Source organism: Scyliorhinus canicula, chromosome 7 (genome assembly GCF_902713615.1).
Source record: "Scyliorhinus canicula chromosome 7, sScyCan1.1, whole genome shotgun sequence".
NCBI classification, from domain to species: Eukaryota; Metazoa; Chordata; class Chondrichthyes; order Carcharhiniformes; family Scyliorhinidae; genus Scyliorhinus; species Scyliorhinus canicula.
In genome coordinates this window covers 140,923,624-140,951,227 of record NC_052152.1, presented here as the reverse complement: position 1 = coordinate 140,951,227, position 27,604 = coordinate 140,923,624, and the positions used below count along the sequence as shown (strand labels likewise).

General features: G+C 46.4%; 1 protein-coding gene across 1 annotated transcript; it reads right to left on the bottom strand.

Annotated features, from left to right (window-relative positions):
- Positions 1-1,134: 1,134 nt before the first annotated feature.
- Positions 1,135-17,982, bottom strand: LOC119969421 (troponin C, skeletal muscle-like). Its single transcript, XM_038803044.1, has 6 exons — positions 17,864-17,982; positions 13,296-13,353; positions 11,087-11,230; positions 10,860-10,974; positions 1,680-1,816; positions 1,135-1,585 (listed from the first exon to the last, which is right to left on the bottom strand). Exons 2-6 carry the CDS (start codon positions 13,348-13,350, stop codon positions 1,554-1,556), a joined length of 483 nt encoding a protein of 160 aa, XP_038658972.1. The 5' UTR covers positions 13,351-13,353; positions 17,864-17,982; the 3' UTR covers positions 1,135-1,553.
- Between the last annotated feature and the right edge of the window lie 9,622 nt (positions 17,983-27,604).

Here is a 27,604-nt window from a genome sequence, read left to right as displayed (position 1 = left end):
ATGGTTCTGAATGTTCCATCATTGAATATAGTTTGTGCTGCAATAGATTTTTGATCCCGGAGGGAATCTAAGGATATGGGAGAAAGTTGAGTTGAGGCAGAAAATGGATCATTATCATGTTGAATGGCTGACCAAGTTCTAGATGCGATAGTATATGGTCAACACCTCTTACTTGTTATGTTCTTATGCTCATTAGTTAACCCAGACATCATGGAGTTTGGGGGTTATGTTTCTGCTGAGTTGGAGCCCAATTTAGCCCTGGAACCATCAGATAACTATGGGGATATATTTTTATTTATAATTCTCATTTGATGATTTCATATTTTAGCCTACAGCTTTTAATTAAAAAGAACTAAACAATAGTTTATTTATAATAAACATTTGAGTGAATTTTCACAAATAATACCAACTTGTCCTGTGGCTTGGCTGCAAGCACTCTCATCTGTGAATCTAAATGCTGTGGGGTCAGGTCCCTCTCCAGGATGCGCACCTAACAATCAAGGCTAACACTATATAGATCTGAAAGAGTATTGCACTGTCAGAGGTGTTGGGTGGGATTCTACGGTCTAGCAGCCGTGTTGCCCGGTGCGGCGCGCCTCCGCTGGCAGCGGGATTCCTGCAGCTGATCAATGGGGTTTCCCATTGTGACCACCCTACTCTGTTGGAAAACCCGCAGGCATGGGTGTGCTGTCGGCAGACCGATGATCCTGCCGATGAAGAATTCCGCTGGTTGTATTTTGAGTGAGATGTTAAACGTGGATCCCATGGCACTATTTTGAAGAGAAGGTGAGTTGGCTCTGGTGTCTGAGCCAATGTTTATTCCTCACTCACCATCACAGAAGCAGATTGTCCAGTCATTATCACATTGCTATATGTGGGAGTTTGCTACATGCAGATTGGATTCTATATTTCCTGCAAACAACACTAACTACACCTTGAAAGCACTTCACTGGTTGTAAGTTATTTGGGGCATACTGTGGTCATGGAAGGTGTGCTGCGCCAATTAAGTTTTTTTTTTAACCAAGATGAAAATTCACTGGAAGGATGCAATTGAACTTCGTCTCCCTCTGAAAATGGAGAATAAAAATTCAGACAACTAAGCATGTCATTCACCAAATGAAATTCAACAGCCACTGGCTGAAAAAGATGATATTAACTTTATTAGGAAAGGGTTTTGAATATACGGCACTGTGTTCTATGCTGGTAGCAAAATCATTCAGAGTTTCATACATAGGAGGTTGTTCCTTCCCCTTTATGAGTGAACTGTAGCAGCAAGGCTAGCACATTTTATGTGTAGCACCAGTCCTGTCTCAGAGGTTTTGCATTCTTTGCAGCCATCGTATACATTTCAGATGTCTGGTCAGTTAGCTACAGAAAGGCAACAATACACGACTCATTAAATTGTGAACTTTTTTATGTTTGGTGATCTTGGAAGTAGGGCCGAGCCATATGTCAAAAGGAGCAATTGCTTTTGTTTAGGAGGGGTGGAAGTTGACAATTCAAAGATTCCTTAAGAAATGAGACAGTAATGCGTTGCTGAGGAATGTTGGTCTTTACTGGACATTTTCCATCATCTTCAACCATTCTGTAAAGGAAAGAGGAGATTTGATTGAAAAATTACTCATTTGACATGACGAACAGAAAAACTTGAACTTTATTCACATTATTTGTTTGCATACCATCAAAGTCAAGTTTTCCGTCATTGTTCTTGTCCCCCTCCTTCATGAGTTCATCAATTTCCTCATCTGTAACATTCTCCCCACCAAGCACGATGATTTCTTTCAGCTCATCACGATCGATAAAACCATCAGCATTCCTAGAATCAACATGCAAAGTATGAATCTCCATAATGTTAACTGCCCGAGGAACATAGAGGCTGGTTTAGCACAGTGGGCTTGTAATGCAGAACAAGGCAGCAGCACGGGTTCAATTCCGTACCGGCCTCCCCGAACAGGCTCCAGAATGTGGCGACGAGGGGCTTTTCACAGTAACTTCATTGAAGCCTTCTTGTGACAATAAGTTATTTTTATTATTCATAAGAAACGCGAAAGGATCTAGGTCTATATTGTTTTACTTTCCGCCAATCTCGTAGTTTACATGATACAACCTAACCAATCTCTTTTTCCTTTTTAAAAAAAATTGAATTTTTTCTTTTCTTTTAAAGTTAGAGTACCCAATTGTTTATTTTTCAATTAAGAGGCAATTTAGCACGGCCAATCTACCTAACCTTCACATCTTTGGGTTGTGGGGGTGAGACTCATGCAGTCATGGGGAGAATGTGCAAACTCCACACAGACAGTGACCTGGGGCCGGGATCAAACCCGGGTCCTTGGCGTTGTGCCACCCCACATAACAATCAATCTCAGGGCGGCATGTGGCGCAGTGGATAGCACTGGGGCTGCGGCGCTGAGGACCCGGGTTCCAATCCCGGCCCTGGGTCACTGTCCGTGTGGAGTTTGCTCATTCTCCCCATTACTGCGTGGGTTTCACCCCCACAACCCAAAGATGTGCAGGTTAGGTAGATTGGCCATGCTAAATTGCCTCTTAATTGAAAAAATAAACAATTGGGTATTCTAAATTTTAAAAAAATGATCAATCTCTACCAATTGGTCTGCAAAGATCCATACATGGTGCAAGTAAGTCCCAGTGCAGAACTTTGGCACCCATTTGTCCAAAGTCATCTGTTCAAAGACTCTGGGCGAAATTCTCCGCACCCGCGGAAAGTCGGCAAACCGTCGTAAAAATCGGGACCGTTTTACGACGGTCGCGAAGGCTTCATTTCCCGACAGATTCACTTCCTGGAAATGGGCTAGTAGCGCGGCCGCGTCAATTACGTGCGTGATGACGACGGAACGCGACGACGACACGAACCCGCCCATGTGACGCCGCCCGACGCCGTAAAAAGGCGCGGGCGACCACGGAATCTGTCGGGCAGGATGTCAGAGCCTAGGCGAGCTGCTCCTCGCTTTATAGATGCAGACGTCGAGGCGCTGCTCGATGCCGTGGAGCAGAGGAGGGGCATCATCCGCCCGCGGAGAGGGCATCGCCAACCTGCCAGCACGGTACGCCAGGCCTGGCGTGACGTGGCTGCTGCCGTCAGTGCTGTGGGGCAGACCCCTCGCTCAGCAGAGCAATGTCGAAAGAAGCTACACGACCTCACCAGGTCTGCCAGGGTAAGTGCCATGAGGGTGCCCCCTAGTCACAACCATCCCTCCCCCTTAACTGCCCGGGGGGGGGGGGGGGGGGGGGAGGGATTGGTGCAGAGTTATTTGAGGGTGGTTCACAAAGTTGTCACAGACCCAGCGCTCTGGCCCCGAGGAGAGATGCAATCATCTGATGACAACTTGCCCCCCCCCAAACTGTGCCAGTATCTGAACAGACTGCTGATACCTACCGTTTTGTAATGATCTACCTATGTTCCCTCCCCCAACAGGCCAAGGCCGGTCATAACCACCGTGAGCGGCACAAGACTGGAGGGGGTTCGCCCAACATGCACCCCCTCAGCACCTTTGAACAGAGGGCACTGGACCTTGTTGGGGGGTCTGCCAGCCGCGATATCGCGCAATGCGAGGTTGGCGGAACTGCAGCAAGTGAGACAACCCTCCCTGACAAACAACCCCCCTCCCCCATCCTCTGTCCCTTCACACACCCTGCCCACTGGGACACCTCCCCCATCCTCTGTCCCTTCACACACCCTGCCCACTGGGACACCTCCCCCATCCTCTGTCCCTTCACACACCCTGCCCACTGGGACCGTCCAGCGGCCTGCCGAGCAAATCGAAATAACCCGTCTCATTCTCTTCCCTAGGACGTGATGCCGAACGACCAGGGCCGTCTGGCTGCAGACGGAGACAGGAATCTGCCGCCACCTCACCCGGGGCCTCACAACAGAGGGTGCCCGATCAGCGGGCAGCCCTATCCGCCCCAACCCAATCTGCGGACCAGGACGCACAGAGGGTTCGAAGTCCACCACCACCACCAGAAATGGCCAGGGACAACCCTCCTGTCGCTGAGCAGCCCCACACCATGGACGAGGACCTAAGCATTGAGAGCGTCGGGCTTGCGGCACTGCTTTCTCCCACCACATCCATCATCCCAGAGATACACACCCCGGCGGGCCTATTTAGTGATGAGTCTCCTGGGGCACAGTCTGGTTGGCACATCACAGATGAGCAGGTACAGCAGGTGGAGGTCGGAGCAACAGAGGGCCCGGACTCGCGGAGGCCAGACCAGGCCCAGGATGCAGCTGGCTCCCAGACGTTTTCGGATTTCCTGGAGTTTATCAACCCACCCGCACAGCCGATGCCTCAGGAAACCCAGGGAAACAATGACGGGATGAGGGCTTCCTTCCAGACTCTGCAGACGCTGTTAGAGGAGTCGAACCGCGTCCAAGAGCAGGGAGTGGTGCCGCTCATGGCAGAGACCCAGGCCGACACCGCACGGGTGGCATCCGCGGTGGAGGCAATGGGTCAGGTTATGCAAGACGTTGGGGTTAATGTGCACGCGTCATCCTCGGCCCTGGACAGGGTTGCCCTCTCACAGGCAGCAATGTGCCAGAGCCAAAACGACATTGCCGGCGCCCTGCGGGCCATGGCCGAGTCTCAGCAGGTCATTGGCCAGTCGCAGCACGCCATGGCACAGTCCCAGCAGTCGATAGCACAGTCCCAGCAGTCGCTGGCACAGTCCCAGCTGTCAGTCGCGGAGACCATCAACCGCCTGACACATGTGCTGGATGGCGTCGTGCACACACAGGTTGAGATCGCACAGTCCCTGGCGGGAATGTCTAACTCCCTGGACTCCGTCTCTGCAAACCTTCGGATCCTGGTGGATACCGTTGCAGGCCTCCAGGACTGGCAGCGCCAGGTGTCGGTGGTGCGACGGGGAACCTCCCCGCTCGCACCTCTGTCCCAAAGTGAGGCCCGGGGGCCACCGGGCTCCCCGAGGGAGGAGGAGGTTTCGGGGCCCGTCCCATTAACTCCATCACGGGACGTCCCGGAATTCTCGGCCTCCCCCCGTCCCATCCCTGGTGCATCGGGTGGGCAGCAGGCAGAGCAGGGTGGCACAATGTCACCCGAGACGCCCGCAGAGCAGCCTGGCCCATCAAGGCCGGGTCGCCCCAGGAAACGCTTGGCCAAGGAGAAACGAGTCGAGGGGGGCGATTCGCAGCAATCCTCCTCCACTCCTGCTGTATCATCTGGGCATTCACTTAGACGTAGTGGTAGGGCCCGTAAGGCAACTAAGATAGACACTGAGTAAGTTGGCACGGGTGAAGGGCACAGTTTAGTTGTAGGGGCTAGGGCACCTGTAAATAATTGTTAATATTAAACGCACTGTTCCACCTTACTTGTAATACCGTGTGATTGTTCCACAGCCACAGGAATCGTGATGGTGACCGAGTGTCGCTGGGGGTGACGGGTGGTGAAACCTCGGTGCCGGGTGTGCAGTCCCTGCCCCTACCCCCCTCCCACAGCTAGCCCACGCGGGCACGTGATGGAGTGTCAGTGACGAACTCAGCGGCCACCAGGGTGGATGGTTCAGCTATTGCCATGGGTCAGACTCTCTCTAACGATTCTGAGCTCACAGCTCTGCGCAGAGCGGGCTGTCATCATTCCACATGGCACTGATCACACCCGCTGACACAGCCATCAATGTTGTGCCATTCCGTCTGTACCCAGTGATAAGCGTCATGTCGAAGTGGAGCAGTGTACACTGAGGGGGGGGGGGGGGGGGGGTTGTGGTGGTGGCAGTTGTGTGGTGACCCTCTGCATGACTAGCGATGCAGGTGGTGGTTTGGTGTTCATCGGGGACGTCACATGCGATGCGTGAACTGTGCTGCCACCAGGGCGTCGCGTGCCCGCCGTCCTTGCCGGGTCCGTCGTGCCGCCTCCTGGACATCACCAGCACCTGGGTCGTGTCTGCGTGCTGCGCCCGCCACTCCGCCAGCGTCCTCCTCCTCCTCCTCCTCCTCCTCCTCCTCCTCTGTGCTGGCACCACTGCCACTAGCTTCTCCCTCCGCCTCCTACAACAGGTCATCTCCCCTCTGCATCGTGATGTTGTGCAGCGCACAGCAGACCACTACAATGCGAGCGACCCTGTCGGCCTGGTACTGCAGGGCCCCTCCGGAGCGGTCCAGGCACCTGAATCTCATCTTCAGGAGGCCAAGGCAGCGCTCCACCACACCCCTGGTTGCTGCATGGGCCTCGTTGTATCGTGTTTCCGCATTGGTCTGAGGCCTCCGTATAGGCGTCATCAGCCAAGACCTCAGCGGATAACCCCTGTCACCTAGCAACCAGCCCCTCAGCCGGGGGGGACGTCCCTCAAACATCGCAGGGATGAACGACTGCGCTAGTATGTAGGAGTCATGCACACTCCCTGGGAACCTTGCACAGACGTTCATGAACCTCATGTGGGGGTCGCATACCACCTGGACATTAATGGAGTATGTCCCCCTTCTGTTTGTGAACACGTCCCTGCCCACAGCAGGCGGGCGCATGGGGACGTGAACACAGTCGATTGACCCCTGAACCCTCGGTATCCCGGCCACACTGGCAAATCCACGGGCTCGTGAGTCTTGACTTGCTCGGTCCTCGGGAAAGGTGATGTAGCGATCGGCGATGGCATAGAGGGCGTCGGTCACATCCCGGATGCACCTGTGCACCGATGACTGGGAGATCCCAGAGACGTCCCCTCTCGGAGACTGGAAGGAGCCGGTAGCATAGAAGTTCAGAGCGACCGTCACCTTGATGGCTACCGGGATCGCGTGTCCTCCCCCCGTTCCACGTGGGGCGAGGTGCGACAGTAGTTCGCAGATATGTATCACCGTCTGCCTACTCAGCCGGAGTCTCCTCCTGCAGATGATGTCCGGCATTGTTAGGAAAGAGACCCGGACACAGTACACCCTCGGCTTTGGTCGTCGCCTCTGACGCCGTGGCTGCACCCTCACTCTCTCCTCTTCCTCTTCCTCCTCCTCCTCCTCCTCCTCCTCCTCCCCCCCCCCCCCCCCCATGCTGCTCGACGACTGGCAACTCCTCGGCCCTTCCCTCTGCTGCTGCAGCTGGCCCTGCAGCCACTGCGGGTTGTGGGTGTGGATGCTGCTGCATCTCCAAATCCAGTAGAGCGGCCCCAACCACTGCGCAGAACATAGCCGTTCTGTTCCCATGCATCGTGCTAACCTACAGAAGGGTGGTAGGAGGCAGAGAAACGGGACATGTTAGACGGACGTTAGTCGACACCTCGGCAGCCGCCAGCAATGGGATACCAGTGTGTCCGGGTGGCCTGGTCGCGCTGCTGACACGCGGTCAGCCTAACCCCTGGTCACTTTCTGCATCCAACGGCCAGTAAACTATGGCCTCCTCACGGGTGCGTCAGTGGCCTGTGTCCGGAAGCCACAGGGGAACCAGCGGCCGTGTCCTCGTCACCTGCACACCATGGCATGGTGGCAGACATTTTGTTACGGGCTTGGACGGCTCACTCTCTACCTAACCCCCCCCCCTCCGTCGCCCCCCACTGCCCCCTCCGTCGCCCCCCACTGCCCCCTCTGTCTCCCCCCACTGCCCCCTCCGTCTCCCCCACTGCCTCCCCCGTCGCCCCCACTGCCTCCCCCGTCTCCCCCCCACTGCCCCCTCCGTCTCCCCCACTGCCTCCCCCGTCGCCCCCACTCCCTCCCCCGTCGCCCCCACTGCCCCCCCCGTCTCCCCCACTGCCCCCCCCGTCTCCCCCCCACTGCCCCCGTTCTGGACCCCCTCCCGTTCCCAGGGATGCCTTCCCCGTTGTGGCCAGACTCGAGCGGTGCGCTGAACGGTGCGCTGAGTGGTGCGCAGAGTGGTGCCCTGACCTCCTCCAAGCAGTCGTCAGCCAGGCCGACTGGTTGACGAATTTAAAAAGCAGGTGTGTTTCACGACGTCCAAACAGGGCGCCATGACGTCGGGACTTCGGCCCATCCGGGCCGGTGAATAGCGGGGGGGCTCTCAGTGGCGATTCTGGTCGTGTCAGGGGCGGGAAGGAGGCGTCTGTCGGGAAACGCGACTCCGACAATTTGCGGGGTTTGGAGAATAGCGGGAGGGCGTCGGAACAGCGTCGCCGTAAAAATTTCCGACGCCCGCTATTCTCCGAACCGTCGTGAGTCCGGAGAATCGCGCCCTCTCTTCTCTAAGATTCGGTAAGTTGGTCAAGCATTATTTTTCATTTTGAAATGCATACAAATTATTTAATTTTTCCTTTTGTATGTTCATCTCCTTTTGTATGTTCACCAGTAGGGGCTGTTTTAGCACACTGGGCTAAATCGCTGCCGTGTAATACAGAGTAAGAAGTCTTACAACACCAGGTTAAAGTCCAACAGGTTTGTTTCAAACACAAGCTTTCGGAGCACTGCTCCTTCCTCAGGTGAATGGAGTGATATACCTCTCCATTCACCTGAGGATGGAGCAGTGCTCCGAAAGCTCGTGTTTGAAACAAACCTGTTGGACTTTAACCTGGTGTTGTAAGACTTCTTACTGTGCTCACCCCAGTCCAACGCCGGCATCTCCTCATCATGTAAGGCAGCAGCGCGGGTTCAGTTTCCATACCAGCACCCCCGAACAGGCACTGGAATGTGGCGACTAGGGGCTTTTCACAGTAACTTAATTGAAGCCTACTTGTGACAATAAGCAATTATTATTATCTATTCTCTCCTTTGAGAAGGATTCCATTATTTTTCCACCAGTGATATTAAGCTGATTGGTCATGTTCTGCCTCCTTTGCTAAAAAATATCTTTATTAAGTAATTTTTCATAATAATTAATGCAACCCAAAACCATCAAAGAGAAAAAAAAGCAAAACATAGAACATAGAACAGTACAGGCCCTTCGGCCCTCAATGTTGTGCCGAGCCATGATCACCCTACTCAAACCCACGTATCCACCCAACAACCCCCCCTTAACCTTACTTTTATTAGGACACTACGGGCAATTTAGCATGGCCAATCCACCTAACCCGCACATCTTTGGACTGTGGGAGGAAACCGGAGCACCCGGAGGAAACCCACGCAAATAGGGGGAGGACGTGCAGACTCCACACAGACAGTGACCCAGCCGGGAATCGAACCTGGGACCCTGGAGCTGTGAAGCATTTATGCTAACCACCATGCTACCCTGCTGCCATCACAATCAAAAAGGGAAAACAACACACAGCACCTAACTAGCTTACAAACAAAACTGACCTAAACCCCCTAACAACTGACAGTGCATAACTCTTTAAAAAAGGAAATAAATGGTTGTCATCTTAGAACCTCTTCACTGACCCCCTGATGGTGAACTTGACCTTCTCCAAATGCAGAAATTTTTTTAAATTACATTTTTTTTTTTAGAGTACCCAGTTCAATTTTTCCAAATAAGGGGCAATTTAGCGTGGCCAATCCACCGAGCCTACACATCTTTGGGTGTGGGGGCAAAACCCACACAAACACGGTGAGAATGTGCAAACTCCATACGGACAGTGACCCAGAGCTCGGATCAAACCTGGGACCTCGGCGCCACCGTGCTTCCCTTCCAAATGCAGAAATTATATAAAGTCACCCAGCCAAGTGGAGGCACTAGGCGGGGTGGGAGACCTCCACCCAAGCAAAATCTGCCTCCAGACTGTCAACGAGGCAAAGGAAAGATATCTGCCTTCATTCTAGACTGTATCACCAGTGAATCCTACACCCCGAATATGGCCACCAGCCATCATGGATCTAAACTTACATGGAGTATCTCCAACATGGTGTCAAAGAATGAAACCTAGAAGCCTAGTTTGAGACAGGACCAGAACATCCTTTCTTAAATATATGAATTACATTAGCATTTAATCAGTCCTCTGATGCTACACCACCTTTTTCTAATGAAGTATTAAATTGTGAACAGCAGTATTTCAAGCACTGACCCTTATGGTACACCGCTTCACACCTTGTGTCACTCTGAATAACTACCCTGTACTCCGAGATTGTTCTTCTACCCAACAAGACCTTCACCTTCCAAGTAATAAGTGACGTCCTATTTATGGCAAAGCTTCTGTTATTTCTTCTCTAGATTATTTGAAAATGCACACAGGAAAATTGAGCAGAATGGCACATTTAAAATTCATGTCAAGAGCCAAGAATATGTCTCAAGCATTGTCTCTACCAAATTAATTAATAATATTCAAAGTTGCATTTCATAATAGATTTACTTCATTGCTGTAATGGGTTAGTTAAATAATTTTAGCTTCAAGTAGATACAGTGCTCCATTTACTTTACTGGTCTTTAATTGTATCCTTTCATCGGTGCCGGGTCCAGAGGTGGCGATCTTCGGTGTGTCGGAAGACCCGTGAGCCCAGGGGGCGTGACAAGCCAATGTCCTGGCCTTTACCACCCTGGTAGCATGGAGACGGATCTTACTAGGGTGGAGGAACTCGGAGCCCCCGAAGTCGGGGGTGTGGGTTAGCGACATGGCGGACTTTCTCAGACTCAAAAAAATTAAATTTGCCTTGAGGAGTTTGTTGCAAAGGTTTGCTCAGAGGTGGCAGCCATTCATCAATTTCTTTGAGAAAAATTAAGCTGTCAGCAGGGAGCGGGTGGGGGGAGGGGGGATGGGGAGGCATGGGAGGTGGTTGGGGATGGTGGCACTGTTTGTGTAAGCCATGTTGACTGGCGTTTGTGTCTGGGGGTTTGTTGGGTATATTATTGTGGTTTTGTTTTTATTGAAATTTGATGTTTAAAAGTGTAAAAATAATAAATGCCTCAATAAAATATTTTCTGAAAAGAAAACTATTCTTTCATTCTATCATCTTCATTGTAGAAACTGCTCCCTCAATGGAGTTTCTGAATGGCTATCGTTCTGTCAATGCAGTATAAGATCCAACTCACTGATCAAATACGCGGAAGAATTCTGCCAACTCTTCTTCAGACTTTCCTTTCGCCTCCTCTTTCATCTGTCTCACCATCATCACCAAGAACTCTTCAAAGTCAATGGTTCCGCTTCCTAAGGCAAGAGGACAGTGAAGTATGAAATCTGGCCATTGTCAACCATGAATATTTGAGAGAAGTTCGTGAAAGGCCAAATTGCTAAATGTTTTTGACAAATACATTCTTACCATCTTCATCCACTTCCTCAATGATGGCATCCAACTCTTCTCTGGTGGGATTCTGACCCAGGATTTTCATCACTTGGCCCAACTCCCTGGTGCTGATGTCACCACCGCCATCAGCATCAAACATGTCAAACGCAGCCTTAAACTCTATGAAAAGAAATGCAAGTAATTAGTGTTATCTTATTATTAGATTTATTCTATTTCCGTCAAGGACCCGGGTTCGATCCCGGCACTGAGTCACTATTCGTATGGAGTTTGCACATTCTCCCCATGTCTGCCTGGGTCTCACCCCCACAACCCAAAGATATGCAGTATAGGCGGATTGACCATGCTAAATTGCCCCTTAATTGGAAAATAAAATGTATTTGGTACTTAAAATTTATTTTTAAAAAGGATTTACTCTGTCTCAGAGAAGTGTAAGCATTGGATCAGTCAATGTATGCACATCTTTGCCTAGCCATTAATATGTAGTTTAATTGAAGGTAGTGCTGGTCTTCCGTTACAGAGTACATGGTATTTACAGCTGAGAAACAGGCCAGCCACCCCAAAAGGTCAATGTTGGAGTTAGTTTATGTTTTACACCATTGTTACTGAGGACTGTTGCCATCTGAGATTTGAATACACGATGGGAAACCAAGATATCAATCACAGTGTAGTGTTGTGTACTGTTCTGTACTGATTACAAAAGAAGTGTTTGAGTTGCCAAGATTGCTAATTTGTACATTATCCTGAAATGTTTTCTAATTAACCAGCATTGTACAATTTCAAATAATTAATGTCCTACTTATGTAAGTCAACCATTCTCTTTTGTTCATTTATTCCTATGTTTTCCACTCAAGTGCCCCCCAACCCCAATTCACCCCTAACCTGAGACCCAACACAGTTATAAGCACCAAACACCAAACCACTAAGCTGACCCAAAGAGATAATCTCCTCAATGTCCCATTTTGAAAATGATTGATTCTTCATTCCTGTAACCAATTTTTAACCCTCTGCTTGGCTGCTTCATCCACAGTTCTTGTCTTGGCTGCTACCCAGGGGCTAGTTGAAGAAATAACATCAGAAAACAAATGTACATAGTCTGCATTACACACACAACACGCTGGATCCCATTCCCCCGTGGGATATCATGCCTCATATGCTCAAAGATCGTTGGGTTGAGTATCAGCTTGTTCAGTCACATGAAGACACATGGAAGAAACCTAGGACCCTGAGTCAACATCATCCTCAAACTGAAGGACAGCCAACAATGACGTGGGATTTGTGTTTCCTTCCTGATTGTACACATTGCACAGTTTTTTTTGGCTAATATGCAAATACCAAATATAAGCACTACCTTTTAAATTTGCATGTAAAATAAATGGGAAGGCCTATTCACATAGAAATACTTGCATTGATACAGTGCCTCCCATGGCCTCAGTGAATCCCAAAGTGCTTTACAGCCAAATCAATACTTCTTTAAGGTGTAGCTGTCAGTTTGATCAAAGCAGGGCCCTACAAATAATAATGAGATAACAATCCAATAATCTCATTTAGAGATGTTGACAGTGTTGGTGCTCTGTCAGAGGGTTGGTACAGACTTGATAGGCTGAATGGCCTCCTTCTGCACTACAGGGATACTATGAAATCAATAAGGACACTGAGGAGTCTACCTCTTCTCTTCTTTAAACAGTGCCATTTTGTCAGCCTGGGTTATTTGCTCAGGTTCCTGGAGTGGGACTTCAGGCAACAACCTTCTGAGTGGAAGGAGAAAGTTCTACCACTCAGCCACTGCTGACAGCCAGAAGCAATGAGGGCACCAGAGTTGTGCATTAATTCCAACAAAGCTGATGTCCTGAAATATACCAATAGAATCCTGAAAGTGCGGGAGGAGGCCATTCAGCCCAGCGAGTCTGCACGACCCTCTGAAAGAGCACCCTACCTCGGTCCACTCCCCCACCCTTTCCGTTATCCCTGCATTGATCATGGCCAATCCACTTAACTTGCCCGTCTTTGGAGGAAACCCGGAGGAAAGCCAGGCAGTCACAGGGAGAACGTGCAAACTCCGCACAGGCATTCACCCACGGCCAGAATCGAACCCGGGTCCCTGGCGCTGTGAGGCAGCAGTACTAACCACTGTGCCTCAGTGCTGTCCCACGCCAACATGATAATAAACTGCTTCCCTTTACCCTGGAGTGCTACACTACGGCATCAACTAGAATCTTGCACTCACCAGCGATCATTTCCTCGCTGAGGTAAGACCTCGCGTCTGCTTGTTGTTCTGTCATTGGCTGAAACAGAAGAGAACTGGTTGAGTAAGTGGTCAAAAGGGAGGTAAGTTGAGGTGAAGAAGCAATATGATTCAGACTTTCCTCTGCTGGAAATAAAGAGTGAGTTATCGAGCAAGGTTAAACAGTGGGATATGCTCCCCAACAGAAATCAAGACCCGCGCCCCAGTTCAATCTTTACTTGCTGACTGAAGGCATCTCACTGTTTTCAGAAAGGTTGCAGGGATCAGCGGAATATACAAATCATCAGCGGGGATGGGTCTGCCCATGTATACATGGACGGTGTCCTCTCAATTGCATCTTTGATCGAGGCGACTCTGATAACACTTCAATGTTGGCTTTGTTGCGCTGCCGGTATCAAATTGCCAGCTGCACAGTCAGATCTAACAATGCAATGTTAGGGCAGGAGAGCCACGTATCTATTTTAAATCACCCCTGTATCATTAGCTCTCATGACCATTTTACATCGCACAAGCAGCCCCACACCAGTAAACGGATTAAGTTCATCTTCTGATCGAGACCCGAAATATTCACCCGTGTCTTGAAGTTGCGGAAGAGGCCTGCTGATTAGTTCCACGCTTTTATATATATAATAGATTTCCCAAAAGATCAGGAATAGACCATTCAGACCCTCCCGCGTGTATCACCCTTTCACTCGATCAAAACGTATCTTAACTCCATATGGATTTCATTTTTACAGAAACAGCAATTTCTGCTTCAGAATGTGCCCAGTGCATTGTCAGTCCGTCTCCACCATTCTCTGAGCGGTTATTTCACTGCATCGTTCTGGGAGAATTCACCATAGGAAGGTCTTTAGGAGAGCATTTCAACAATATCCCTAATTCCTTTCTGTCTGCCCGGTCCTCTGTGTTTTGGGTCATTTTGAACCCTGGAATCATTGGATTGCTCAGGCCAACAGAGACGCCCGGCTCACTCCGATAATTGTCCAACTTTCCGTATCACTGAGGCAATGTTCCCAGATACCATTGGGTGTTTGCAGACTATACAGGGGTACCACCCCTTACTCTCCTATTGTCAAGCCAATGTGGCGTTCTCTTCGTTTACTTTTCATTTACTTATAACTTTAACCATTACGCTCGAAGATACAGCCTATTCGGTTGATTATTGCCTTTGGAGTGATATTTGGAATGTCTAATAAGGGAATTCTGTCTCCGCTGAGGGAGCTCAACACAAGCCAACTGGACAGCAGCCATCGTTGGGCCTTGGGACGCTTTTTAAAGTTAGTTTTTTAAAGTTAGTTTTTTTTGCCAGCAGTTATACGATTAGCAAAATAGAAGCATAGAAACATACAATTACTGAAACAGAAGGAAGCCACTTTCCCCCGTGCCGGAAGATTCTTTCTGCATTGTAATTATTTCTGTATTGTAACGATTTTTTTCTTGTAATGATTTCTGTACTGCAAGATTTCTGTGTTGTGACGATTTCTATATTACGAAGATTTATGCATTATAAAGATTTCTGTATTGTAATGATTTCTGTATTGCAAGATTTCTGTGTTGCGATGATTTCTGTATTGCAATTTCTGTCTTGCAAGATTTCTGTGTTGTGATGATTTCTATATCGCAATTATTTCTGCATTGCAATGATTTCTGTATTGTAATGATTTCTGTAATGTAATGATTTATGTACTGCAATGATTTCTATATTGTAATTATTTTTATATTATACTGAGGCGTACTTCACGAAATTAATACATTAAAAGTACGAATGGGGCTATACCAATGCTCATTACCCGTCCCCAGAAGGTAACTTCTGCATTTAAATTCGCACATAGATATGCAACACGTCACAAAACCTGACTGACAGAACATCTCACACAAATCAGGTACAGCCAGGAATACAGTGTTTAAAGAACAAGTAGAGATGATTCTGTAGAAGGATATGGTTATGCAAAGAGAATTTCCATCAAGGTGGTTATGTGCAGTGATATGAAAGCGAAATTATAACTCGGGTCGGGTCAGGCAGTTATATGTAACTGCTGTGAATCAGGGAGAGTGAAACCCCTCTTGTATTGAGATTTACACCTGTCTGCACAGCGCTCCATTGGGTCTTGTGTTCCTGAGATATTTTACAGTTTGTCTTCACAGCTGTTTTACTTCAAAAACAAATTCACTCCTTTCTCCGTAAATTCAAACAGGTTCCTAACTTCAGTGGCGTGACATATACAGGGCGAGGTGTGCGTGGCTGCACCATAATGGCAACATGACTCGCATTCAATCTGGGGCCTAGAACCAGATTTCAAGTTGCTAAGCGAATGTTATAAGAGCTCAGTAGCAATAATAATGCCGGTGCATCAGACCACAACTCCACTCTCAGCCGTTCCACCCCAGCCCGGCCATGTGCTATATAACTTTAGCCAAAGAGACCTCTATTCCTATAAATGGTTGTTCCAGCTGCACAATCTTAAAATGTTGCTCCTAAATTTAGCACAGGGCATTGCGTTACGTCTTGTAACCTTTTAAAGATCCCCCTCTGCCACTCTTCTCTCCTTTAGGCACTCTCAAGATACATTCAGCTGTTACTCATTCCATTATTGTCTGGCTTTATTCCAAGCATGGACCGAGGTGTTCCGACTCTTGCTGAATTTCAGGTCAGATGCCCGATCAAAGAGATAAACCAAGTTTACGGATGCTGCCATCCAAGCAATAGCAGAATATTCCATCACGCTCCCGATTTGTGCCTTTTAAGCGGCGGAGAGCCTGTGTGGAGACTTGAGGTCGGTCACTCGTTGCAGGGATTGATCAGGCTGGTCCAGTTGAGCTTCTAGAAAACAGTGCCCATCCCCCTCATAATGTTCATCCGTGCAAGTAGCAAACTCCCCATTCAGGCCGCAACTCAGCTTAGTTATCATTTATTAGTTATTATTTAGGGTACTTGATCCCTCACTACCCCCTTTCTAACCTTTTTAAATCCTTTCATCCGACGTGTGTGGTTGGCTGGGCCAGCATTTATTGTCCTTGAGGGGGCATTTAAGAGTCAACACATTGCTGTGGAGTCCCAAGTAGGCCAGACCAGGCAAGGATTTCCTTCCCTAAATGGCATTAGTGAACTAGATGGGTTTTTGCGACAATCGATAATGGTTTCATGGGCATCTTTACACTTTTAGTTCCAGATTTTTATCTGTTATAGTGGTATTCTAACCTGTGTCCCCAGAGCATTGCCCCGGGTCTCTGGATTACTAATCCAGTGACAATACTGCTGCCTCCCCAAACCTGGCTGTTTGGGTGGTTGTTGAAACGTATCAGGCTCCCCAAAACGCTGCTTCCCCTTCAGTCTCGGAAATTCTCTCTTCCAACATTGGCAGCGACACTGGCCCCTATAGCAGTAATGTCTGACCGATGAAGCCACTAAACCTCCAGTTCATGCGCAATGTGAGATCCTCATAGACAAAAAAAAAACAACTCTACCACTCTAAAGGGGAAACGCCAACCAGGGTTTAACACAACCGAGAACTGCAAGTGCATCCACTGTCCGTTCAGTAATAGCGATAAGGCAGATTCAGAGTTGTAGAATTGGGATATGGGGACAGGAGGACGCCAATAAGCCCCTGCTCCTACATTGAATTAGAGATGAGGGTTACTCTGCATCTCAACTCAATTTACTTGTTTTAGCCCGATCTCCTTTGACACCTTTAACTGAGAAAATCTATCGATCGCACTCTGGGAAACTTCGAAAATGTTAGCAACAGATTCGTTGGTAAAGAAGTGAAATATATAATGGGAAAACAAATAGATTAGTGACAGAGAGATGAATAAACTACACCTGGATGCGTCGGAACATCCGCTGTTTGAATATAAAATGGTATCTTCACATTGCTAACGAATGTTATCCTAATCTCCAATCTCCCATTCTAATGAACAGAGCAAGATCATTCTGCCACACATCGGCTTCCTTGAACGTTAAGTTCAAGTTGGTCCTCTAATTGAAATAGATTTAAATGTTTCTGTTTAAAAAGAATTGAGAGCGTGGGATGGCTCAAACGGGCAATGAACCCCAACCCATCTCAGCAGTCAGGCACCCATATACTTCCCCGCTCACTTTACGCCACACAATGAGCACATTCACCACCGAGGATCCACGACATAAATCCTAGTAGGACCTTGCAAAGCTTTGCACTAATCGGATTACTACGGTTTTAAGTAAGCAAAACACGCGAGGGAGATGCAATTTGCCTGAAAGAGAATAATGTTCTCTGTGTGGGGAAGCGGGTTGCAAGCAAAGGCAGAAATGTAAGCGCAAATGTCATCAATTGTTATAAAGCGATGCCATGCTATCTGCTGAAGGGTCGTTTAGATCCGAAACGTGAACTCTTGTTTCTCTCTCCACAGATGCTGCCAGACCTGCTGCGTTTATCCAGCATGTTCTGCTTTTATTTCAGATTTCCAGCATCCGCAGTATTTTGCTTTTATGCTGCTGCTGTTTTATTCCTATCCACCTGAGGTTGGCTCCCGTGTAAATTTAGTTGAAAGAAGCGTGCACAATATTTCCTTACCTCGGTTTTGTTTTGACAACCTCCACTCCTGACTTCGGCAGTGGCGACAGTATGAATGTCACTTGGTCTGCAAATTTACCTCAGCAATCCAGCCGACGTCGGCTTTCTCCAGCAGCAAATCAGATCACGGGACGAAGAGGAGAAAAAAAATACTTTGCTGAGTGGGCAAAATAAAAGAGAACCCCACACTCGCCAGGAAGCAGAGGGTGAAACGGAGAACATCCGGATCACACAATCTCAAATACGGGGTGGGGGGGTGTGTGTGTGTGTGTGGGGGGGGGGGGGGGGGGGGGGGGTATCGATTCCGGGGCAAAGTTAACCTATCCTGCTCCTTGACAAACTGACCAGTTCGAGCGTAACGCCGATTTTCCACAATGCCCAATTGCACGCCATTGATATCAATGGAGAGTAATCTTGGGCGGGATGTAAAAGCCCGCGTCCCACTCGATCGCACGAGTTTTCCGCCCACCGGCGAGTTGGGTTAAAATTACCTCAGCGGGTCGCCTCAACAACACAAAGAGGTTTCATTGGTCGATTGTCCCCCACTGATCAAGTTTTTTTTCATGTCTTAGATAGTCATAGAGGTTTACAGCATGAAAACAGGCCCTTCAGCCCAACTTGTCCATGCCGCCCGGTTTTTACACTAAGCCTATTTGAACATAACCAACTGTTGCGGGTGGTGCAGATTTAGCTGTCCTGAAGTAATTTAAATTGGCAGTGTACTTCAACTGATCATCTTAAATAACCTCTATTGCATGTATGTATCTGAACGAATGTCCGCCTTTAGTTTGAATGGAAGTGAAAATGAAAGGGTAATTATTTACAATTACAATTGTTATGATAATACAGTATTGAGGCGAATAGGCTGAACTCTGAATGGCTCCAGTCAGACATCACTGGGCGGCAGCCGCCAGGCAAGTGTTTGGCATATCAGAGGGATCTTGTGATGGAAGAGAAGATGAGATATTTTTAACTGGAAGATTGAAGATTCCAAAATAGGGCAATCGGACTCGCAAGGAGACTCCTCCTTCAGAGGTTTAAATTAGTCGGGAGAGAGCCTAAGGGTTGAAGTAATCAGCAAGTTGAGGAAGGTTGGCTGTACTTGTAGTTTCACTTGATACTCCATCGCTCTGAGTGAAATAAATGTTTGACTAGATCAGTCTCCATTAAACATAATCAGCCCAGATTCTAACTTCTATTTTTTGCAATCAGCGGTGTACATTATCATTTCAATGCGCATTCATTTTCTCTCTGTCGCTCTCAATCAAATAAAAGCAATGGTCAATAATTTTGGTAAGAGTTTTACACGCACATTGTAATCTACACTCAGTGACAAGCTATTCGACGTTATTTCAGTTCAGTTCGAGAGTGCTGGGTGAAGTGACTCCAGGTGGCACTGCACATGTATCCTTCAAATACATAGATTTTAAAAAAAAATGTCCGCGAGGAGCCTCGTTTCTTCCACGAGCTTTTTTTTCCTACCAACATGTCGAAATCAGCCAGCCCATTAAAGGTCGAGAAGGCGGAAAAGTCGAAGCTCCCCGATGTGCCACTTGCATAATCCAGAAACTTTAGCCAGAGGAATGTGCCTCGTAAGTGAAGGAGTCCTTCATTTCACTCTATTTATAAAGCGAATCTTCCACCTTTTATCTGTTTCGTTCGCTCTTGTACATACAGCGGGTCGGTGCGAGCTCTTGAAGAACCGTACTCGAATCACAGGAAAATTTACAGAAAAAAAGAAAGCGGGAAGCAACCTGTGACTATTTCAAACCTGTGTTTGTTTATTGTTTGTCTGCATTGTTTTGTTTAGGGTGTTGAAAGTAGCCGCTGGGATTTTCTGCCTCTCTGAATCTGGAGATTTGTGTTTAATCTGGTACCACCTAGCGCTTTCACCTGTAGCTCTGTGGGCAAAAGCATTAATTTCAATAAATGTCCCTTTCGAGACCCATCGGTTGAATCTTTGAAGTTTAATTTTCTTGTTTTGTTTTAAAAAAATGAAATGCACCTTTGCAAACATCCTGCCTATCTGCAATTTCAAAGCATTGTTGCTTTTTTGCCCAACAAAATCCAGACTGCTTGGTTGAAATTGGCTGTCGACTTTCTGTTGTGCGCCATATGATGGTTCTGTCCAGCCTCGCTGCAGGTAACATGGATTTATTGGTGTTGTGGTTAAGCGCCGAGGGCGCAGTGCGCCGCTATCTCCCTTTTCATTTGCTTGCATGGTTTAATTGTCTGATAATGTATTTAACACAATTTCCTTCTTCTTGGTTATCTTTTATTGTAAAGTAGCGGCTGAACTTGCAGCACGATATTTTTTAAAGTATTATTTGGACATTTCGAATTATGCGCAGAGTCAAGCAGTTTTCACCGATTTAACAGAACAATCCCACTCGATTATTATTGCATACACTACAGGAGCGATTTCATACAAGCTGGATGAGATCAGCATGGTGCTGAAATGAATGAAAGAACACATTGGAAAGATGAATTTAATGTGCATGCTTACCATTGTCCTGGCTTATTAGGGCGGCACAGAAACTCGGGGTAAATTGAAACGCTTCTCCTCCACAACTCCTACTAGATAGCTAGTCTCTTTTTTTTGGTGTTCAGCTTTTAACATGCCCTCTTTCTTTAATTAGCCGAATATCCAGTGAGATTGTAGCATCCATGACCTTGCTTGTAGTAAAGCCAATAGTGAGAATGCGACTTGGACACGTGTCCGCTTTTTACAACCTTCAGAGGGAGGTCTCCGACCGAAACAAGCTATATAAAGTGTCCAATTCCGGTCAAATTCCTAGACGCCTCAGGTATGTGACTGTCTGCTACGGATCCAGTTTATTCATTAACTATCTAACGTCATTTAACCAAAAATGTTTTGTGATAATAGCTACAAACAGTGATGCGAACACAAATCTCTCTACCCGTCATAAAATGACTCAGTGTGTTCTTGGTCATGTACCAAGACAAGGACACAGACTCAGAATTGAACTTTTCTTTTCCACCGTTGTCTCAAGTGTCAGGCTGCCTTATATCAGCAACCATTCCGCACTGGAGATTAGGTCGGAGCCAGAGAAAAATAAAATATGCCAAAAACCGGAAATCAGGAATTAAATCCTGGAAATCGGGATTGAAATCCAAGAATGGAGCGTTTGAAAAGGAAAGGCCAGGATAATGCTTCCATAGAATCCGAAAGTGCAGAAGGAGGCCATTCGGCCCATCGAGTCTGACCCTCTGAAAGAGCACCCTACCTAGGCCCACCCCACCCTATTCCCATAACCCCACCTAAACTGCGCATCGTTAGACATCAAGGAGCAATTTAGCATGGTCAATCCACCTAATCGGCACATTTTTGGACTGTGGGAGGAAACCCACGCAGACTCCACACAGTCACCCAAGGTCGGAATTGAACCCGGGTTCCTGAGGCAGTGAGGTGCTAACCAATGTGCCACCATACCACCCGTTCAAATCTTTTACCCCGAAAACCATTTTTTATAATTTTGAGAAGAAGCAACATTTTTTCTGGGGAAGTTGTGCGGGTTTAAACTTTAACAGACAATTCGTATTTGCCCATTCACACATATTCAGCTGTGCGGCAGTCTGTGGGGTGGTGGTGGTGGTGGTGGGGGGGGGGGGTGGGGGTTGGGAGGTAGGGTGAGAGGGATACCCCAGAAAATGTTGGAAACGCTCAGCAGGTCTGGCAGTATCCGTGGAGAAATAAACTGAGTTAATGTTTCAGGTCTTGCTCTTACACAATTGGCATTCTTGGAACTAGAAAGATATCGTGAAGGGTTGAGGTGAAATAATCATTTGGTATACTTCTCCGATTACCTCTCACACAGATTAAAGAAGAAGAATAAACGCATTTATATAGTACCTTTCTTGACCCCTGATTTCCTAAATTGCTTTACAGCCAATAAAGTACCTTTGAAGCATAGATACTGCTGTAATGTAGGAAACATACATGCAGTTAACTCCCTCAATCAGCAATGCAATAATGAACAGATAATCTGTTCTGCTTTTGTGATGTTGATTAAGATATGAATATTAGCCAGGATACAATAAAGCAATGGGCTATTTTACATCCACTAGAGAGAGAAGACGGGGCATTTCATCCGAAAGATGGGGCGGCCCTGCCCGGATATTGCGCTGGACAGGGTCAGTGTGAATTTTGCTCTCAGGAGGGAAAGTTGAACCCACAACCTATTGAATTTATCTTTGTTCTTTGTGAACGTGCTACCAACCGAAACACAGCTAACACTGAAGCAAACTCTAGAAGGATAGAAATTAGATGATTAATAGATCAGAACTGAATTATCCAAATGGATGGGGATTGGGGTGGGTAAATTGGACGGCCTGGGTAGCAGGAAGGGGTTGTCACATCCTTCATATAAACTGTAAAAATGTTACTTGTGCTAATACGTTAGAGACTATCTTTTCCGAGCGGAACAAAGTCTTGTTGGATCTCCTCATATTACATCACTTTTTGTTTACAAGCACGTTAAAAACTGAATTTCAGTAAAGATATAATTATGGACGAATGCATAAAAATATCAAAACATGGGTGGATTGAATTACACCATTGAAAGAACTGATTAAACAATATGACATTTTGCTTTCATTTTGATGTAGATTTAATGTTGCAGTTTGTGGGATTTTGTTTGTTCCATTGTGTGTTGCACAGGACACCACACTCTTCACTCATTCTCTGCTTTAACTATTTGAATTCAATAGGCATTAACCATATGGAGGAAGTGGAGTTAAGATTTTAGTCCTGTATTTCATATCCACCAGCAGTTCAAGTAGTTTCAAACACATATACAAGGTTTAACCATGCTTTTTTGAAAGGTTTATTGATTGAAACATCAGAAGACATGCCAGATAATTGTCATTTTTCACATTCTTTGTTTAACATTTCCGAGGCCACAAGAAGAGATCACCTGTGGTCTCTCTGTGAAAGGTATATGCATTGTATGTGTATCGGTATTTGTATTTACTGGGTGCACTTGTTTTTTTTCTTTGACGGGTGCACTTGTGTTTATCTATTGCACATATATTTGTATTTGTCTTAGATGGGTACACCTATATTTGCCTGTTAAGTGTAGACTTGTATATACCTGTGAGGGGTGTACCTGTATTTGTCTACAACTGATGTACCTGTATATGTCAATGATGCATGTGCCTGTATTTCTCTGCAGCAGGTATTTGTTTGTGATAGATATACCTGTGTTTGACTATTGCAGGTGTACCTGTATTTTTGTGTGTACCTCTATTTGCCTGTTAAGGGTATAACTGTATTTGTCTATGGTATGTGTACCCGCATTTATTTGTTCCAGGTGGAACTACAAATTCGTCCTGGTTCGACCATAATCAAGTTATTCACACTCAAGTCTTGCTCTCTCCCTCTCCCTGTCATTGTCAACTCAGGCATTTTTGGAAAGCATATCAAATAGTGCTGGCGGAGAAAACTGACATAACTCTCCACTTAGCACAGGAAAGACACATCAGAAAACAAAAAGGCTTTTATCTTGAGACAGGAAAAATTGTCTTTATTTTAATATAAAACTGAATGCCACCTGTGTATTCATTGATTTATTACTTTCATGTATGAACAAGTTGTGGGGAACCACATTTTAAAGCTGAGGTTCTTGTTACAAGCAGCTGGCATGAATTTTAGGGATACTTTTCAAAAGAGATAAGTGCGGAATGTTTGACAGGACAGGCGGTGAGTGAAAGGGAATCTGCCCCGCTGACAGCCTGATGGCTGATGACAGCTTGGGCACAAACACAGCAGGAGATCGATGGCTGCTTTCCACAGCCACACTCACTGTATGTGTGGGAGGAGTCAGATAAATGCATTGGATTTTCTGCGCGCATCCAAAGGCAAGAAAATGTGCTTGCCACTTAGTATAAAACATAGCCCACTGGTCAGTCTGCATATTTTAATCGTTCATGGGGTGTAAACATTGATGGCAAGGTCATCTTTTGTTATCCATCTCTAATTGCCTGTGAGAAGGTGGTGGTGAGCTACTTTCTTGAATTGCTGCTGTCCAGGTGGTTTAGATACCCCCCTCTCCACCCCACAGTAGTTAGCGAGGACGTTCCAGTATTTTAAACAAGGAACAACAAAATATTGAGATGTTAGGCCAGTGTGTAACTTGGAGGGGAACAAGGCTGCATTCCTAAGGGCTGGCGTTGTCCAGCTAGGTGGTAGAGGTTGCGGATTTGGAAGGTGCTGCCGGAGGAGTCTCAGGGGGCCGCTGCAGTGTATGTTGTGGGTGGTACCCACTGCTGCCACTGTGTACCAATGATGGAGGGAGTGAATGTTTATGGCGAGGGATGGGCTTCTAATTAAATAGACTGCTTTGTCTTGGATGGTGCCAAGCTTCTTGAATGCTGTTAGAAATCCTGGCAAGCAGAGAACATACCGTCACCATTCCAACCGTTCTAAGTGGTGGAAAGTCTCTGGAGAGCTAGAGGTTGAGTTACTTCCACAGAATTCCCAGCCTCTGATCCGCTTTTGTAGCAATAGCATTTATATGGATGTGCTTGTTACGTTTCTGGTCAATGGTAACCCCCAGAATGTTGATGGTGGGGAATTCAGTAAAGGCAATGCCATTTAATGTCAAGAATGGTGGTTAAATACACTTTTGTTAAGATGGTCCTTGCCTCAGATTTATGTGATGCAAATGTTACTTGTCATCTCTGGCTCAAGCTTGAACGTTATTCTGGTCTTATTCCATAGGAGCACCAACAATAATTGTGATTGGTACCTATTAGTGTGTCCCTATCCGTGAACGTCTGACCTTCTGTTAGTGGCAAGGTCACTGATAAAGCAGCTGAAGATGACTGGGCCTCGGACACTGCTGCAGTTTATCAGGACAACGTCATTCAGCTGAAATGCTCCAACAACCAGCCAGTGGAGAGTTTTTTCCCCCTGATTCCCATTTACTTCAGTAAGGCTCCTCGATGCCACATTCAGTCCAATGCTGCCTTGGTGTGAAAGACATTTCATCTCACTTCTCTGAAATGGAGCTCTTGTGTGTAGGCGGGTGGGTGTATGGTTCGGGGGGGGGGGGGGGGGGGGGGGGGGGTGGTCACTATTAGTTACCTAGGCCTGTTTTTCAACATGTAGTAATATTTGAAGATTTAGACACAAAGTCCTGTCTAATAGCTTGAAGATTTTATTGGTCCCCAAACCTGATGAGAATGTAAAGTGTTTGCTCGCCGACTCCTCACTGAACTGGGGGAAGGCAGAGTTCTTTTAAACGGCTGTGGTTAAAAGATCTAACACCCTTTCTCAAAATGTCCTTCCATTACTTCATCATCACTGCTAATTCTTCAACAGTATTTCCTCCAAACACTTCCATGAACTCATGTCTGCCGGCCTGGGCTACAAGAGTGAACACTTTACAACTAAGATGAACAGTCTCTCCACTAATTGGCCCCTGGATGAAATCCGATCCATCTCCCGAGAGGAGAGGCTCCTATTTCTCTCATGTTGGTGTCAGCGCCATCACCTTGAGCCTACTCAAGCTCTGTGCAAGAGACAAGAAATGGTCACATCGTCCCAACAAACTATCGGTTTTAATATCCGCGTTAAGAAAATACTACACGCGAGTTCATTAACCTCTCCGACAGCGGGTGATGTATACATAATTGCTTTTCACTATTAGTGTATACCCAAAACGTGAACATAAAAGATAAAGCAGGAAGTTAGACAAAAAACAAAGTCCACTCTCTATGTACAATGTAAAATGTTCCTCTCTGACTTTAGAGAAAAGCCTCATTCCTCGTTTTACCCGACTGCTTCTGCTGCTTTATTGTGCAAATATTAATATTAGTAACATGTCACCGTATTAATCATCACCGGCCAGCAATTGTTAGCCCAAGCGAAAACATCTTTCAATATCTTACCGGACAGTTTGAAGGAAAAGAGACATTTTGGCTTTGAACAACTGTACTTACTTACCCCTTATATATATTCAGGTTGCTGCAGAGTCAGAGGTGTTGTTAATTTAACCTGGAACATTACAAAATAACCGATTAACTATCACGCAGGTCCGGCAAGCAATTAAGAAGGCAAATGGCACGGTAAGCTTTATTACAAGAGGATTTGAGCATCGGAGTAAAAATGTATTTCCGTAATTATGCAAAGCCTTGGCAAGACCGAACTTGGAGTATTATGCACAGTTTTGGTTTCTTGACCCAAGGAAAGATATACTTGTCACAGAGGGAGTGCAATGAAGATTCACCAAACAAATTCCTAGGGTGGAGGGCTTATCCTATGAGGAAAGATGAAATAGACTGGGCCTTTATCCTCTGGGGTTTAGAAGAATGCGAGGTGATCGCATTCAAACATGCACAATTCTTACAGGGTTCAACAGGGTAGATGCAAGAAGGATGTTGGAGAGTCTAGAATAAGGGGACACCATCACATGATCAGGTTCCAGTCATTTAGGGCTGAAAAAAGCAGGAATTCTTTTCACTCAGAGGCTGGTGAATCTTTGGAATTCTCTGTCCCATAGACCTGTGAAGAGCGTGTCCTGGAGTATATTCAAGACTAAATAATTGATAGATTTCTACATATTAAAAACATACGGGAATAGTGCAGGAAAATGGTGTTGAAGCAGATCACCCAAGGTATGACTGGAAGACAGAATGGGTTGTAGATTTAACTCCAACTCCAACACGAAAATCAGGACTGGCACTTCAGTACAGCACTGAAGGAATGCTGCAATTTCAGAGGTGTTGTTTTTTGGATAAGACATTAAACTGCACTTTCAAGTGGATCCCTGGAATGAAGCACTTATCTCATGAAGAAAGGCTGAATGAGTTGGGCTTATACCCATTGAAATTTGGGAGAATGAGAGGTGATCTTACTGAAACATTTAAGATCCAGAAGGGACCTGGCAGGTTGCATACCAGGATGTTTCCATCTGTGGGGGAGACCTTTTAAGACTAAGGTGAGGAGAAGGTTTTTCTGTCAGAGGGCAATTAGTCGGTGTAATTCTCCCCCCTGGAGAGCAGCATAGTCTGGGTCATTTAATTTATTCAAGGCAGAATTAGACAATTTTTTTGGCAAAGGAATCAGGGGTTCTGGGGACAGACTGCAAAGTGGAGTTAAGATCAGCCATGATTTTATTATCTCATTGAATTGTGGAACATGTTTGAAGGACCAACTGGACTACTCCTGCTTCTAAGTCCAATGTTCCTATGCTATCAATTATATCTAAAAAAGTGATTACTGCTTTACTGCAACATAACCACAGGGCTGACTTGTAGGTTAGTCTCTGATTAGGAATACCATGGGGCATTAGTTTTCCATAGCAAACTTATAATAAAATAATCACTTATTGTCACAAGTAGGCTTCAATGAAATTACTGTGAATAGCCCGGATTTTTGCAAATTTACCAACTGCTACCACCTATCTAAATTGATCATGGTGTCTGTTGTGGGGTCCCTTTTTAAACTTTAAGCCTGGTTCATTTTCCCCTCATTATTTAAATTACTTTCCTCATTTACAATAAGTTATTGCTACATGCTCCTACCTCACAATTTTTCCTTCAAAATGCTCCAAACACATTGTAACCCAACTATTTGCAATTTGTAAAACTGTGAGGAAAGGTTACTGCACCACAGAATGATAGCACTCTTCTAAATGTATTTTTATATTAAAGCAAACTTTAATTTAAAAACAGAATTAATTGCATTAACAACAGAGAAATAGCTTTACAGTTAAC